Here is a 14,806-nt window from a genome sequence, read left to right as displayed (position 1 = left end):
TACAAAAGCAGATTCAGTTTCTCCAGGAGACGATCGATCAGTCTGGTCCCTTCACTGATCGTGGTCGTTCTGCTCGTCTCGATCTTCTGCTGCGCCTGCGTGTGTCCATCAAAGACCCTGAACAGGTTAGATTCAACATGTTACACAAACACACATAAACACACACACTGAATGACAGAGCTATGAAAAGTCTCCACAGATCTGAGCTGATCCCAGTCCACAGATCAGAGTTCTGGATGGAAGATCCTCTTCATCTCTAAAGAGAATACATACATACAAATATCTGTCAATTATATAAAAACCAATAAGTGTTTGTAACAAAACAGGAAACATTGCTGTTGTGAAGTGTGATACAATCATGTCACAAAGCCCGCTTCCTGTCACGTCATACTCCTGTGGTTTCTTGTTTAAGGGTCATGTATGTCAGATTTGAGTGAATATACCGGAGGAAACCAGAGGATTTGTGTTGCTTGGAAATGGCTAGCAAAAACCCTGGTGAAACACTTGCCACAATGACTTTCTCTAGTGATTTCCCCGCCCTCTCTGTACGTCAAACTCGTCACATACTGTCAGACTGTGGGGTCTTTGACACATTTGGAAGATTTATGACTGATGTCTGTGTGTCTCCGCAGATGTGCGGGAATATGAACCTCCATTCGGGAAGCTGAATGAGCATCCGTGTATGGAGAGCATGAAGGATGATGTCATCAGATACCATTAGATACCGGACAGACTGCAGAAAGCTCCTGGCAGAGAAACATGGATTTACACTTATCATTTTGTGTCAATATTTAGAACTTTGGTAAGTTTTAAGGAACACTATATCGAGTCCAACCTTTATTTTAAACTCATAATTGTTTGTTTTACGCAGGTTTTCCCCTATCAAATCTAGTCATGCAGCAGCTCTTTTGCCACTCAGGCTGCCTGTTTTTTGATTCAGTTTATGGATTACCCATATTTTACTTGTTTACCCTATTTGATCATTTGTAAGCTGAACCTGTGAAAACAACTGCTAGAGGTATTAGGACATTATTTCTTTATTTACTTGCTTTCAAAGATTTATTTGCCATTTTTGCCTTTTTATTATGATAGGACAGTGAGTAGACAGTAAAGGAAGAGGACGAGACAGGATCGGGAAAGGTTCATTAGCAGGAACTCAAACTCGGGTCACGTAAGCTGCCCACAAAGCTATCGTGCCGATTATAGTATATTATTATTAAGCACAGAAATAAAACAAAATAGAGATTAATAATCTAACAGAAAGAAGATATGCTTATTGTCTTTAGATCAGAATCTCATTTTTCCCAGTCTACACTCATTAAAGGACAGAAGTTGGAGAGTGTGAATAGTTAAAAATATTTGGGGACAGTTACTAACAATAAATTGCACTTTGATGTAAACACAGAAGCTTGTGTAAAAAGGGACAGCAGCACATATACCAAGAAAATTAAGAATTTTTAATGGAGACAAGACTTTGATCTATTTGAGTCAATGTTGTCCTTTTCCACCATATTCTGGTTCAGTAATCTTAATGTGAGAAATGCAATTAAATTGCCTGTAAGGGACCTTAATAAAGATTGAAGTTGATGTTTCCATCCCTAATCCTACACTCTCAGATTGTCACTGGGACTCAAAGGTACTAATATACACTTCAGGAAATAATATTTACATTTAAGGTAGGCTACTCTTTAGGTGTAAATAAGTTACAAATGCGTACATTTTGAAAGGGTACTTCAGCTTTTGTACTTTTTTCTGAGTAATCTCTATAGAGTCACTACAGAGGCATACAGTCACATTAAAGGTCGCAGAAGTCCCTCCGGTCATTCCTCATCTTCTGTCTGAATCACTATCGCCTCTAAAAGTCTCTGATCCAAAGACCTAGAGATTTAACAGATCGTTCAAAGGCTTTATAAATATCACAGTAATAATTTATTAACCTAATAAAATCTCTGAATATGATTTACTTGATGGTTTGAGTTGAACATACCAAAATAATTGCCTAAAAATCCAACAGTTCATTTTCTCTAAAATTTAGTTATATTTTTTTTCACTAAAAGAATTTACTATTTGACTAACAAATTAGTTTATAAAAAATAGTTAATATTTTTTGTTAAATTTCTATCAAAATATTTGAGAATGAGAAATTAAACGGATCTGTTTCAAGAATCCCTATTATTACTTAATTCAAATCAATATTATTAATCTTTAACAAACACTTGAGAAATTGAGTTTCACTCAGTTAAAACATACACCCCTCAACCACCCCGACCAATCAAAACCTTAAACACACAATTTTAAACTGTCCTGACACAGAAATGTATAACAATAAAATTTAATAGAGTTTATTTATTTATTTAGAAAAAAAAAGAAAAAGAAAAAAAAAAATACATAGGCTAATACTGGCAACGACTTTTTTAATGACTGAACGTTATAACCACGATGACTTCAAAAGAGAAACGAGTAGGCTAGTCTGTAAGCATGCGCAGTGAGAATCTCTTGGCGCGAGTCTGAAATATAAACGGAAACATGTTTCAAATTATCTCGTTTACAAACATTTTCTTTATATATGTAGTAACGTTTTGGTTAATGTTTCACTCCTGTCTAAGCAATGCTCATCAAGGTAAGCATTCAGTTGTTTTACTCTGCTGCAGATTCAGCTATCTACAAATGTAGCCTAAACTAAACCTTTCAAGTGTGCTTCTAGGTTGTAATTAAAATAGTTTCATCAACCATATATATATTTTTATTATTATACTAGTATACTATGTGCCTATAGTATAGCTACTATCGTTTTACATACAGTGTGTTTTTGTGAAACTGCCTCAGGAAAAAACGTGAAGATAGTAAAGATAGTTTTGATTTGATATTTCGTTTGGCTATAAATCGATGTGCGCTGTCATAAGCTATGTTTCTATTCTATTCTATATTTCATATATAATGAATTATTTGCGCCTCAGAGCGCGCAAACTAAACGAAATCGAAAGTATACAATGGGGGGGGGGGGGGGGGGGTTTACTGAACCACTTTAATCAACAGACTTTAATCAGGCATTACAGAATGATCAAAACAGCATTTCAGTAAAGTGGAACGAGATTGGTCCGCTGGCTGGTATACAGTTATGCTGTCACATTGCAAAGATACATGTCTTTTTTGATGCGCATCAAGGAATTTATTTAGTAAAAGTGTTTCCATCGTAGTTTATGCGCATAAAAAATATCCTACTCATTTGAGCGCATACGTTTTTTATGCCCATTTTTAGAATTTATGCGCATCTTGGCCTTTCCATCCAGCGTTTTTATGCGATATCCCAAAATGCACATAAAAATAGGTGGATGGAAACATAGCTATTGAGTCCTTAACTTCACTATTGTAATTTGTGAAATGTTTCACTTTTTTTTCACAAGTTTTTGTCAGTTAAACCTTCATTGACTCCATAACTTCACTATTCTTATTTGTGAAATGTTTCACAGTTTTTGTCAGTTAATCCTTTCCTGAGTTGTTAAATTTACTATTCTGATTTGCAACAGCTTTTACAGTACATTTTTAGTCAGTTAACTCTTCTTTCATTGCCTAACTTCACTGTTCTGATTTGTGAAATCTTTCACATTGGAGTTTGGGTCAGTTAACCTTTCATGAGTCATTATAATCATTACTATGATTTGTGAAACATTTGAGTAAAGTTAAGTAGTCAGTGAAGGGTTAACTGGCCAAAAATGTATTGCGAAATAGTTCACAAATCACAAATAGTCTATTTTAGCCTAGTATGACCGACTAGTTGATAATTTTTAAACATATAATCTGATTTATCTGATGGATGGATCATTATTCATCAGCACATGCTGTTTGTCATTATTAATGAAAAAAAAGAGGACAGAGCACTAAAATACGATAAAATGTGATTGTGAAATTTTTCACAAATCAGGCTCAATCTAAAACAAGTGATTTTGTATGTTTATTGGAAATAGACATTAACATGAAGAACTATTTTTCACATTCATGACTAGCAGACTTAGCAAAGGGTTTATGGACAAGAGCTTTGCTGTGAAAAAAATCAGAAATAAAGCAGGTCAAGATGACACTGGTTTCAGTCTTCTAGTGTGCAGCTTTTTGAGTTATACGCATTGTAAAATTAAGAGTCACAATGAAAACACAGACTGCACACCTGAGGACCACATGACCTGAATTTTCTTACTGTTGTGTGAAAGGAACAGAAAATAAGTTAGATCTCCTTTTAGAAGTACAACATGAACAAAATACAGGGGTGTTTTCAGTACTGAAACTGATTCTTCCTCTTCCTCCATCCTGTGACTCCTGTTACACCCACACCAAATTCTGTGACCATCATATTCTGTGACTGTAGAGGGCGCTGTTGTAAATTCAGACTGTAAGCAAATGAAGGTGAAATCTGTGTTGTTCACTTTAATAATTGATTTTTTAGAATTATTTTTTAACATTGTTTTTGTGTATGTGTGTGTGTGTGTGTGTAGCCTATATTAATAAAGATAATTAATTATCAATATATATTTTTTTTACAATAATTATTTACATCAATGCACAGAATAATAATAATAATTTAATAATGACAATAATTTCACACAGAATGGCTGTAATGTTCCCCAGATTCACTCTGGTGATGCCTGATCTCCAGTTTCATACAGCAGAAACCATTACAGACTGATGAACAACAGGGTCACCGCATATAATAAAGCATTTTTTTAAAGGTTATTATTTGAAATAATTTGTAAATAATTTAAATATTAAAACATTTAACTGTAAATTAATGCATTTGTTTTATTTATATCAAGAATATTACACAATGCAATGGTAGTAAATGGTAGCCTACATTTATTTTGCTTTCATGAGTTTAAACTTAAGCCCAAATTAGCTCAAAGGGGAAATATTAATAATTAATCATAACTTGTTATAAATTATTACGAATATTTGGATCGCTTAATCAGATTAACTTAATGTAGTTGAACCAATATTATGATTAATTAATCAGTTTGTCAAGCGAACACTCAGTATTGATAATTTATTAATTCTAAGACATGTTAATTTCCAGGGTAAAGGAAATAGCTTTCTTAATGTACAGCTCTACTAAGAGCATGAAACATGATCAAAAATCATCAAATTGCAAGCAGAGAATCAGAATCAAATACTCATATGTGTATTGTGCACAAGTTTTATTAACTAAATCATGAACACAATCTAAACAAACACACATACACACACACACACACAGTCACACATGGCTAAAATAAGGCACAAATGATGGAATGAGACCAGAAACAGGGAATGAATCTATGGAAAAGGGTCATTTAAGAACCATCGGCTGCTTATTTCAAAACACCTTGTTAAATGTATGATATAATGTTAAATGAATCAATTCTCAATTTGCGATGCATCGATTTATTGTCCCAGTCCTATGAAGCGGGTTGTGTGTTGAGAAGTTTGATGGAGGACTATAGAATACCCCAGGGGTAGGCAAGTTCGGTCCTAGAGAGCCGCTGTCCTGCAGAGTTTAGCTCCAACCCTGAAAAAAAAACCTTCAGCTGCCTATAGCCTTAGTAATCCTGAAGAGCTTGATTAGCTTGTTCGGGTGTGTTTGATTAAGGTTGGAGCTAAACTCAACAGGACAGCGGCTCTCTAGGACCGAACTTGCCTACCCCTGGAATACCCCAACCAATAAAAAAATAACACCAGAAAACTGCATTCTGCAAACTGCAGAAAACCGAAAGTAACAGGCTGGCGTGTTATACACTCACAAGGCACTGTTGTGTGATCACACGAGATGTGCAAAAAAATGTGCATTTATTGCATAGAGCAAGAACATAATGTAGGTGTATAAATGCATAGTACTTCAGTTGAAACTTCAAAAATATGTCATCACTGCAGCGCTCCATTGTGACGTCTATTATGACCCGTCCAGGGGAAAGGGTGCAACATGAAAAACTTTTTAAGATCCATAACATGTAACAGTGTGTGTGGTCACCATACATGACACTCTTCTGTTGTGTGTGTGTGTGTGTGTGTGTGTGTGTTTCAAAAGGCTTATAATATGATTTATAAGCCTTTTGAAAAATGGGGACATGGGGTATTGTCCTCATAAGTCACCCTCTCCGTGTAATGAATGAGTTTTTTTTTTTTTTTTTTTGAGAAAGTAAAAGTGTGCACAGTTTCCTGTAATGGGTAGTTTTAGGGGTAGGGGTAGTGTAGGGGGAGAGAAAATATGGTTTGTACAGTATAAAAACCATTACGCCAAAGGAATATCCCCACAATTCACAAAAACAAATGTGTGAGTGTTTTCATTGTTGTTCCGGTTTCATATCTTCCTCAGTGAAACACTTCCTCCACTACAAGTTTACAGTCCTGACCAAAGCAGACACATCCCCAGAGTTCAGTGCTGTGATTGTTGCTGATGGAAGACGGATCAAACACTTCAGTGATGAAGAAAAAGTCTGGATTCTGACTGAAGATCAAACTGAACCTCCTAAAGATCCACCTGATTCTAGAAAATGGTTCATACGTCAGATCAGGACTCTGACAAACTGCACAAACTCACAGTGTTCTGGTGAGATTCATGCTTTCTTTTCTTTCATTTAAGTCTTTTTAAGATCTTTTTGAAGATCTGCACAAATAATACCACAAATGAATACCATATGGTTGGTCAACGTCTATGTAAACATTCAAACCATAAAATGACTGTAAAAACAACAATTTAAGGAACATTAACTTCACAACATCACATGTCATCAGCACATTTCATGCTATGCAGAGTTTATGTAGACAGACATCAGTCGCGGAGCACCACAAACAAACATTCAATTCAAGGCTTATCACAAATGATTTTTTGTCCAAAAAATCCTCTATTGTTTGGTGTCATTACGATTATTTAACTGCTCCTGATAGAGATGGAGTGTCCCGATCTCAAATCAAAGCAAGTTTGATATTTATGACTCTTGATCGGGCTGCCTCTGACATTAGACTGGCGATAGCCAATGAGAGTGATCAAGTGTCACCTACAGGATGTTGTGTGCTTCTTTAGCTGAAACTTGGCAGCTACAAACATGCCACGAAAGAGTATGGAAACGGAAGATCACCCATATTCTTTTTCTTTTCTATTTTGTTTTTCACTGTAAAGCAGAATGCGTGGCAGGAGAGCCTGCTGACAGTATCAATTGTTCTCTATTTGTTTTTATTCTCAAGTCACGTTTAATCTCGCGAGTCTCCATGAGATCTCGTGTCACTGTGAAATCATTCCTGCAGTCAACAGGTGTGTGGTCTCGCAGTCCAGTCAAATCATCTAGTGTGTTCGTTCAGAGGATTATAATGCTAAAAATTGGCCAAAACTGTCTATATGTATGTGGTCTCCCACAGTTTTAAAAAGTGGGATTGAATGCTTTCAATGCTAGCAGGCTAATAATGGCATTTCCCAGATCACCTACTGCATCTTTAATAATATAATAAAATTTGATATGAGGGGATTGTACCTTAATTTTATCCACAGTAATCAAAAGAGGTACACTAGACTTCTCTTTTCTTTTATTAATTATCATGTTATATTAAATTGCATATATTTATCTAGAGAGTTTAATAATATAATAATATATTTTTATAATGTAATTCATATTTTCACACTGAATCTCCAAGTTATGAGTATTATTTTTAAATTACTGTAGTCAGAAATGTACTGTTTACTATGTTTTATGGTGAATTCACATGATAAAGTTGTCTTTAACCACAACACTGTAAGAAATGAATTATTCACACTGTAATTGTTTTGAAGTCATCATAATGGTGATCAGTATCCATATGCCTGAGATCTTGGACCTTATATATTCATATTAAAATTTCTGATCAAAGTCATTTGTCAAAGTCAGAAGTTTGACAATTGAAAACATGTTAAAATGATGACAAGCTAGAATATGAAATAAGCTAATCGGCAGATTTTAAGTTAGTTTAATTTAATTTATTCTCAGCATGTATATGAAGGATTTATTTTAGCATTATTTAAGCATGAAGATTTACCAATAACTTATTTCAAATTACCATAATTACCAGTTTGTCATGAGTGTTGTTCTGTGATTGTAGAGCTTCATGTTCTTCAGAGAATAATTGGCTGTGAACTGGAGAAACTTCCTGATGGAACAGTGAATCTGACTGTCTTTGATGAATATGGATTTGATGGAGAGGATTTTATATCCTTTAATTCTGACACTATGAAGTGGATTGATAAAAACCCCAAAGCCAAAGAAACCAAAGTGAAATGGGATCATCAAACAGGACGAAACCAGTTCATCAAGTATTTCCTCAAGAACTGCATTGACTGGATCTCAACATTTAATGACATTAATAAGAGTAAGTTATGATAAGATCAGTGTAATTATCTCCTGTCTTTATGTTAATTTTAATGTTAATGTCATATTTTATGTTAATTTTATGCTTCTTTCTTCTCCAGGTTCTCCAGATGTTCGTGTCTCTGTGAGGAAAGCTCCTGATGATGACAGTAATCTGGTTCTGACGTGTCTGGCCACTGGTTTCTACCCCAGAGATGTTCAGATGAACATTAGATTGTACAGAATTAATCTTGAGGATCAAACATCTTCAGGAATCAGACCAAATGATGATGAAACCTTTCAGATGAGAATCAGTGTGAAGATCAACAGAAACCACAAAGGATCTTATTACTGTCTGGTCATTCACAGCAGTCTGAGAAAACCAGTTTCAGTAAAATGGGGTAAAATTCATAAATTCAGTCACATACAGTATTTATATCAGGAGAACATGATAATGCTGGAATGAATTAAAGTTTCTCACCACAAACAAATACATGTAAAGTGCCTCAACTCATTACAACAGTTCATAATGTTGATTAAAAAACATTTATAATGATTTTGTTTTATTTTTTCATTCTGCAGATGGAAAATGTTCTGAGTGTGAAACGGATCAGACATGGATTGTTATAGTAGGAATAGCAACAGCTCTAGTTTTTGCTGTGATTATTATCATGTTTGTGATTATGTGTGTAACTGTGACTGATTGCTGCATCTACGAAAGGAAAAGTGAGTTATAAATTTGCAATGTTGTAAATATCCTTGTTTTATTTATTTTTTTTAAATGCATGAACAACAGTTTTAACAATATACACCAAGTGTCAGTAGACATATGTGAACTTTTTGATGATAAGATTTGATTTTTATACTCTGCATCTAAACATAAAAAAAAATTATGAGATTTAATATTCCAACATGCAGTTCTATATTTAAAAAAGCAGGATATCTGTATGGACTCAAGCTAAAGTTTTTATACAATCTGTTTTATCTTTTCATGGCTCAGAGAGAAATAACAGAGGAGAATATTATGAAGACAGAAACACACAATCATCTTCTCCACACACAGGTATCTTCATCACATTTATTGTCTGTTTTTGTGCAGATAATCATAATTCAGCCCAAAGCATCAAAAAGCAAAGGTGTGATTTCTTGACCTGGAAAAATCATGGAAATTAAAATTTTACAATTTTCTTCTTGGAAAATGTTTTTTATAATGAATCTATTTTTTGTTTTGTTTCTTATGTCAAGGTCTAAAATAGTTAATAGGGTAGAAATTGCAAATTGAAAGAATCCTCATAATCATGAATGACTAGAAATTGGTAATAAAAAGTGTAAACATTAAAAAACATTTAGTTATTGAACCAGGATTAACTGATTATTTATATTATTTTATTTGATCATTTTGATTTTCCAGTCTTAGTTTCTGTAAATAAAAAAGTGCTTCAAATATTTGCCTTTGAAAAGTGTTCAGAAAGGTCAAGAACTGCTGGTTTATGGACTGTGATTAGAATTTAAATGTGTTTCATTTTCATTCATTTTGAAGAGAAACAGTATTTTGTTTTATTTTTATTTTTTACATTAAACTATTTACAATGTCTGTTTATTAGTCAGCTCTAATTTAATACGACTAATACCACTAATATTAATAATATTGTTTTGTTTATATAGGGCCTTTCAATGACCTAATGACACTTTACATAATATTGGCATATAACACAAATAATAGAGATACACAAGCAATGAACAACAAATGGAGAGGCCATCAGACAGTAAAGCAATAACAAAAAAGAAAAGAAAAGAAAAGAAAAGAAAAAGGGAAATATCATTTAACAAAACATAGCTTGAATAAATACCTTTTCACGTCTGTCTTAAAGTTCTGGAGTGAGGTTACAAGGGGTTTTGGGGCAGCTTTTTCCAGAACTTACCAGACAGAAGACAATTTGAAATTGGGTATTTAGCGAGTTGTGAGAAATAGATCTAAGAGTCAAGGCAGAAAGATATAAATGTTTTAATTCTGCTAGATCTCAGACCTTAAAAACTAAGACAAGTATTTTTAACCGAGTCCAATAATCAATATGGATTTCTAAAGGATGGGACTGATGATTTAAGCTGATTTTTGTTAAATGTAAGAACATGGACAGTTGAATGTTGTATAGTTTAAGGATTAAGAGCTTTAGTTGGAAGACACAGAACAAGTTACAGTAGTCCAGATGGGAGGGTATGAAGACATGGAGAACAGTTTCAGCATCTTTATGATTGAGCTTACGTGGCAAACGGACAATATTGTGAAGATGGAAAGAACAGGATTTAATAAACTGACTGAAATGCGGCTCAAAACATAATTTAGGATCAGATACTCCCAGATTGCACACACTGGATGAAGGTCTAACCAAAACTCCATCAATATGAATGAAGATGTCGAGAAGAGACAAGGGGTTTAAGGTCAGACTAACATGATTTCAGTTTTTACAGCATTCAGTTTTAAGATCTTTAATGCAAGAAGTGATGGATGGGGTGGAACTGAATTGGACAGCAGCATAGATATGTGTATCATTAGTGTGAATATGAAAATTAAGACCATGACACTAAATGATCTGGACTAGAGGATCATGACAGACCCGTTTATCATGTTTCTGTATGTTCAGTTGAAATATGAAAACAGACATTTGACAGATTATTGAAACATTGTAACAATATTATTCTCTGTTGTTGTTTCAGGCAGATGAACATGATGAATCAGGAAATGAAACATCAGAGGATTTAAATGCTTCTGGACACACTGACTACTGTTAAAATTCACTCTGAAATGGACACGCTTTTACACTTACAGGGATATCGTGTGCTAAAAAATTAAAATAATAATTCTGTAGTGGTGAATGAGAGACTGCACTTTTGCATGCCTGTTTGATCCACCAGCAAAAATAATGATCCATGATAGCATTTCCATGACTTTCCAAATTAGAAAAAAATAATATCTAGAGATTAATTACAGCAGTCAGAAGAGAGAAAGATGTCACGTTTACTGTCACTCTCAGTGCTTTTGGATCGCTGCGGCATTCTTCTTGTCAGCTCAACTGATTCCAGCCCCTGAACTTGGCATTTCTGCCATGTTTGTGCTTTTTTCAGGATTATTTAATACAATTATCTAATAATATGGCTTGTTGTGTGGTTAATGGTTGAGACAGATGTGCACACTTGTGGAACATAAACAGAACACGTTGTTGGATCGTCTTGACAGCGGCTAAAAGTTTTGTTCGTCAGAATGACAGTGGCTGGAGAATATCTCTCAAGACAACACAAACTCCGACAGCACTGCTTGGATATTATAACTAAAACTGCTGCACTATTTTGGACTTTGAACACGGGCTCATTTGTTTGAGACCAACAATCGTATACAGTTTTACAACATAAACGCTGCATAATTTCTTGAAGAATGATGATTGAGAGCAGATCATTCAGAAGAAATGTGATGCAAACAATGGACAGTATATCAGTATTTCTGATATCTACGGGTGACGTCACAGACACTACATCCATATTATTTTACAGTCTATGGACACAGCAGACGGGAGAGAGTAGATTAATGTTGGTTGACTTGCAATTAAAAACTGGCACGTCTTTCCCTGGATAAAACAACATTCCTTTTGATGTTCATTCATTTTTATTTGGTGCTATAGTAGGAAAAGATGATCGATTCACATGCTACTTGAACTGAGGTGCTAGTCAGGGCCGTGCCCACCATTGAGGTCCGGACCTCATTATTTTTTGTGTATATAATAGGTGTATATATTTAGCTGTATATAATAAAGGTTGTGAAATAATTGCATAAATATTAACTCTACTTTGGTGCTGCATGGATATATTGCACAAAGCCAAGATTACCAACCTTCTCATCTGACCTGTCAGCTGTTTTTTTTTGTACTCTATCCTGCTCTGTGTTCACAAATTGCAAATCTCTCTGTCACACACACACACATACACACACACACACTTTGAACATAGTGGTTATATATTTAAAAAGGATTCCTTACTTTTGGTTATCCATATTGGAAATAGCAAACAAAGTAGAAACTATATCTATAGAATCTGTATCTATAGACATCTATAGGTGTACCAAATGATTAACCATTGATTAACCATTAAGAGCATTTGGATTAAATAGTATTAAATAGTGTTAAATGTATTAAACTAAATGAAAAGAGATGCAAATGAAAAGTTTGATAGTAATAGCATTATGAAAGGCAGTTGAATTAAACATTTATAAAGATGAAACACTTGTGTTGTGAAAATGACTGGGATTTTGTGTATTGTACAAACACAAGTGAAAAATATGATGAAATGTTTGAAAACAAATGCACATTTGATGATCTGTTATGATATTAGTATTAAGAGTTTTGAATATTTACCAGTTGCTTGAGAAAATTGCATTTAAAAAAAACTAGTGTTTTCAGTGACATCCAACATATACATATCTGTTCACTTCTCAAAAAATGGGGTTTCATGACCCTTTAAAGAGCCACAAAACGATATTTATTGTTTAGATTTCTTAAAAAAAATGATCGATCTTGAAAGTGGACTTTGTTTATATTAAAATTCTATACCTTTGGCTTTTTGCTTCTGGCGACTGAATTTAGGCTTCAAAATTCATAAAAGTGTTGTTCATCTCTGAAAAGTATCTTGATGGACAAAACGTGTAAAAGTATCATTAACTGTTTTTTTGCGATAATCCAAAAGCCTATGGAGGCAGTGTGATGCTGCCGATTATAAAGTGATGTCATACCTGCATTCTCTAGCTCTATATAGGGGTGAAAATGCATGACCAAAATAAAGAATAAGTCGTTGTAGATCGAGTAACTGTAATACTGTATAGGATTAAACTGAATGCATAAATCTGCCGATTTCAGAGCAAAATGCAAAGCTGGCAATCTTTCACTCGCAGTGCGCATTGATGTGTCATTTATGAACGATTCGTTCAGTTTGAACAAATCTTTAATATGACTCGGGAACATCCGGTTGTCTCATTGAGGGATATTCCTTCATTTGGGGTTGACCGCACATGCGCAACATCTATAGGATCTGTACAGAAAACAGAATTGATTAGTTCACCTCTCGAGTCTCCGGGTTCGAGTCGTTCGTTCATCCTGTGACAGCCCCATAGTCTATGATGCAGTCTGTACCGGAAAGAGAAACGATTAGTTCACTTCCCAAGTCTTCAGGTCTGAGTCTTTCGTTCTTTTGTCACATGACATGACAGCCATATGGATACAGAAATGAGTTAATAATTCCCAAACTTCCTTACAAACAGTTACAAACAGCAAAGACGCCTAATAACAACATGTAAAGTTGTTTATTGTAAGATTCTGAGCTAGGAACCGGTCACGTGACAAAAGAACGAACAACTCAAACCTGAAAACTCGAGGTAAACTAATCAATTCTGTTTCCGGTACAGAATGCATAGCTTCACGAAATGACTTGAAAAAAAGATTTGTTCATTTTGATTCAGTAAAATTATCCAAACATCCTATAAATACAGTGTAAGTATATACTTGCTTCCTGTTAAAAATTAATATTAAATTAAAAAAATGAAAATGTAAATATTAGCATTATATGAACTGCTGTGTGAATGAAAGAATGAGTGTTTTATACTTTGAATTTCACATTGAATTGTGGTATTTTAGAGTTTAAGGAAATGTCCATGAATTTAATGGAAAATGTACTGGTTGTTTTCTGCTTTCTGTTTTCTTTCTGCTTTTGTATTTGTCAGATTTTTTGTACAGTTTGTCTTTGAGTTAATGTGTCTTTCTCTGTGTGTTTTTAAATAGTATTCATTGCAATTGATAATTTGGGTTCCTGTAGGAGCTAATCATGATCTTAAGTTTTCTTGATACAGAGACAAATGCATAAATGTGCCTCTTTGGACAATGTGTTGTTCAATATGCATTAAAAGTTCAGTCTGTAATAAATGTGTGAGTGTGTGTTCATATTGGACATGGTGCAACATGATGTTTAGGAAGAACTTTAAAGCTCATATATGAATACAGCATGTGTCAAAGGAGATCAATTAACTTTAAGCAACTGCTGTAAGAAAAAGTTTTACAGTTTTTTTTTGTTAGGAATTAATAAAAATATTAATAAAAAAAAAGGTTTGAGAGGTTTTTCTTTGCACAGTGAGGTAAAAACAAAGCTTTTTGTTTCTTTATACAGCACTTCCTTCAACAGATAACAGTTAGATAAAAATGTACTGTAAACAATCTGAGTTTGTTTTCAGGTAAAGATTATTATTTTTTTTTATAGTAAGCATAATTTTGCCTGGGATGGTAATCTGAACTCAAAATAGTAAGCTTTTACAGACTTGAAAGTTCCAGTAACTTGAATTTAAAAAACTTAGTTGTCAGAACTTGAAAACTTAGCTGACGCAACTTAATAATTGTAGTTCTTCAAAACTTAAAAAATTAAGTTGATATCTTCAACTC

At 34.0% G+C, this 14,806-nt stretch overlaps 1 protein-coding gene across 1 annotated transcript; it reads left to right on the top strand.

The window, feature by feature from the left end:
• Window positions 1-1,740: 1,740 nt before the first annotated feature.
• On the top strand, window positions 1,741-14,227 carry LOC137037743 (patr class I histocompatibility antigen, B-2 alpha chain-like). The gene is made up of 7 exons (XM_067411971.1): window positions 1,741-2,620; window positions 6,338-6,571; window positions 8,092-8,358; window positions 8,459-8,737; window positions 8,919-9,062; window positions 9,337-9,399; window positions 11,052-14,227. Exons 1-7 carry the CDS (start codon window positions 2,527-2,529, stop codon window positions 11,057-11,059), a joined length of 1,089 nt encoding a protein of 362 aa, XP_067268072.1. The 5' UTR covers window positions 1,741-2,526; the 3' UTR covers window positions 11,060-14,227.
• The last annotated feature ends 579 nt before the right edge of the window (window positions 14,228-14,806 follow it).

The sequence above is a fragment of the Chanodichthys erythropterus genome, chromosome 15, assembly GCF_024489055.1.
Source record: "Chanodichthys erythropterus isolate Z2021 chromosome 15, ASM2448905v1, whole genome shotgun sequence".
Classification (NCBI taxonomy): domain Eukaryota; kingdom Metazoa; phylum Chordata; class Actinopteri; order Cypriniformes; family Xenocyprididae; genus Chanodichthys; species Chanodichthys erythropterus.
The sequence above is the reverse complement of the archived record's forward strand: the minus strand, read 5'-3'. Positions and strand labels throughout refer to the sequence as shown.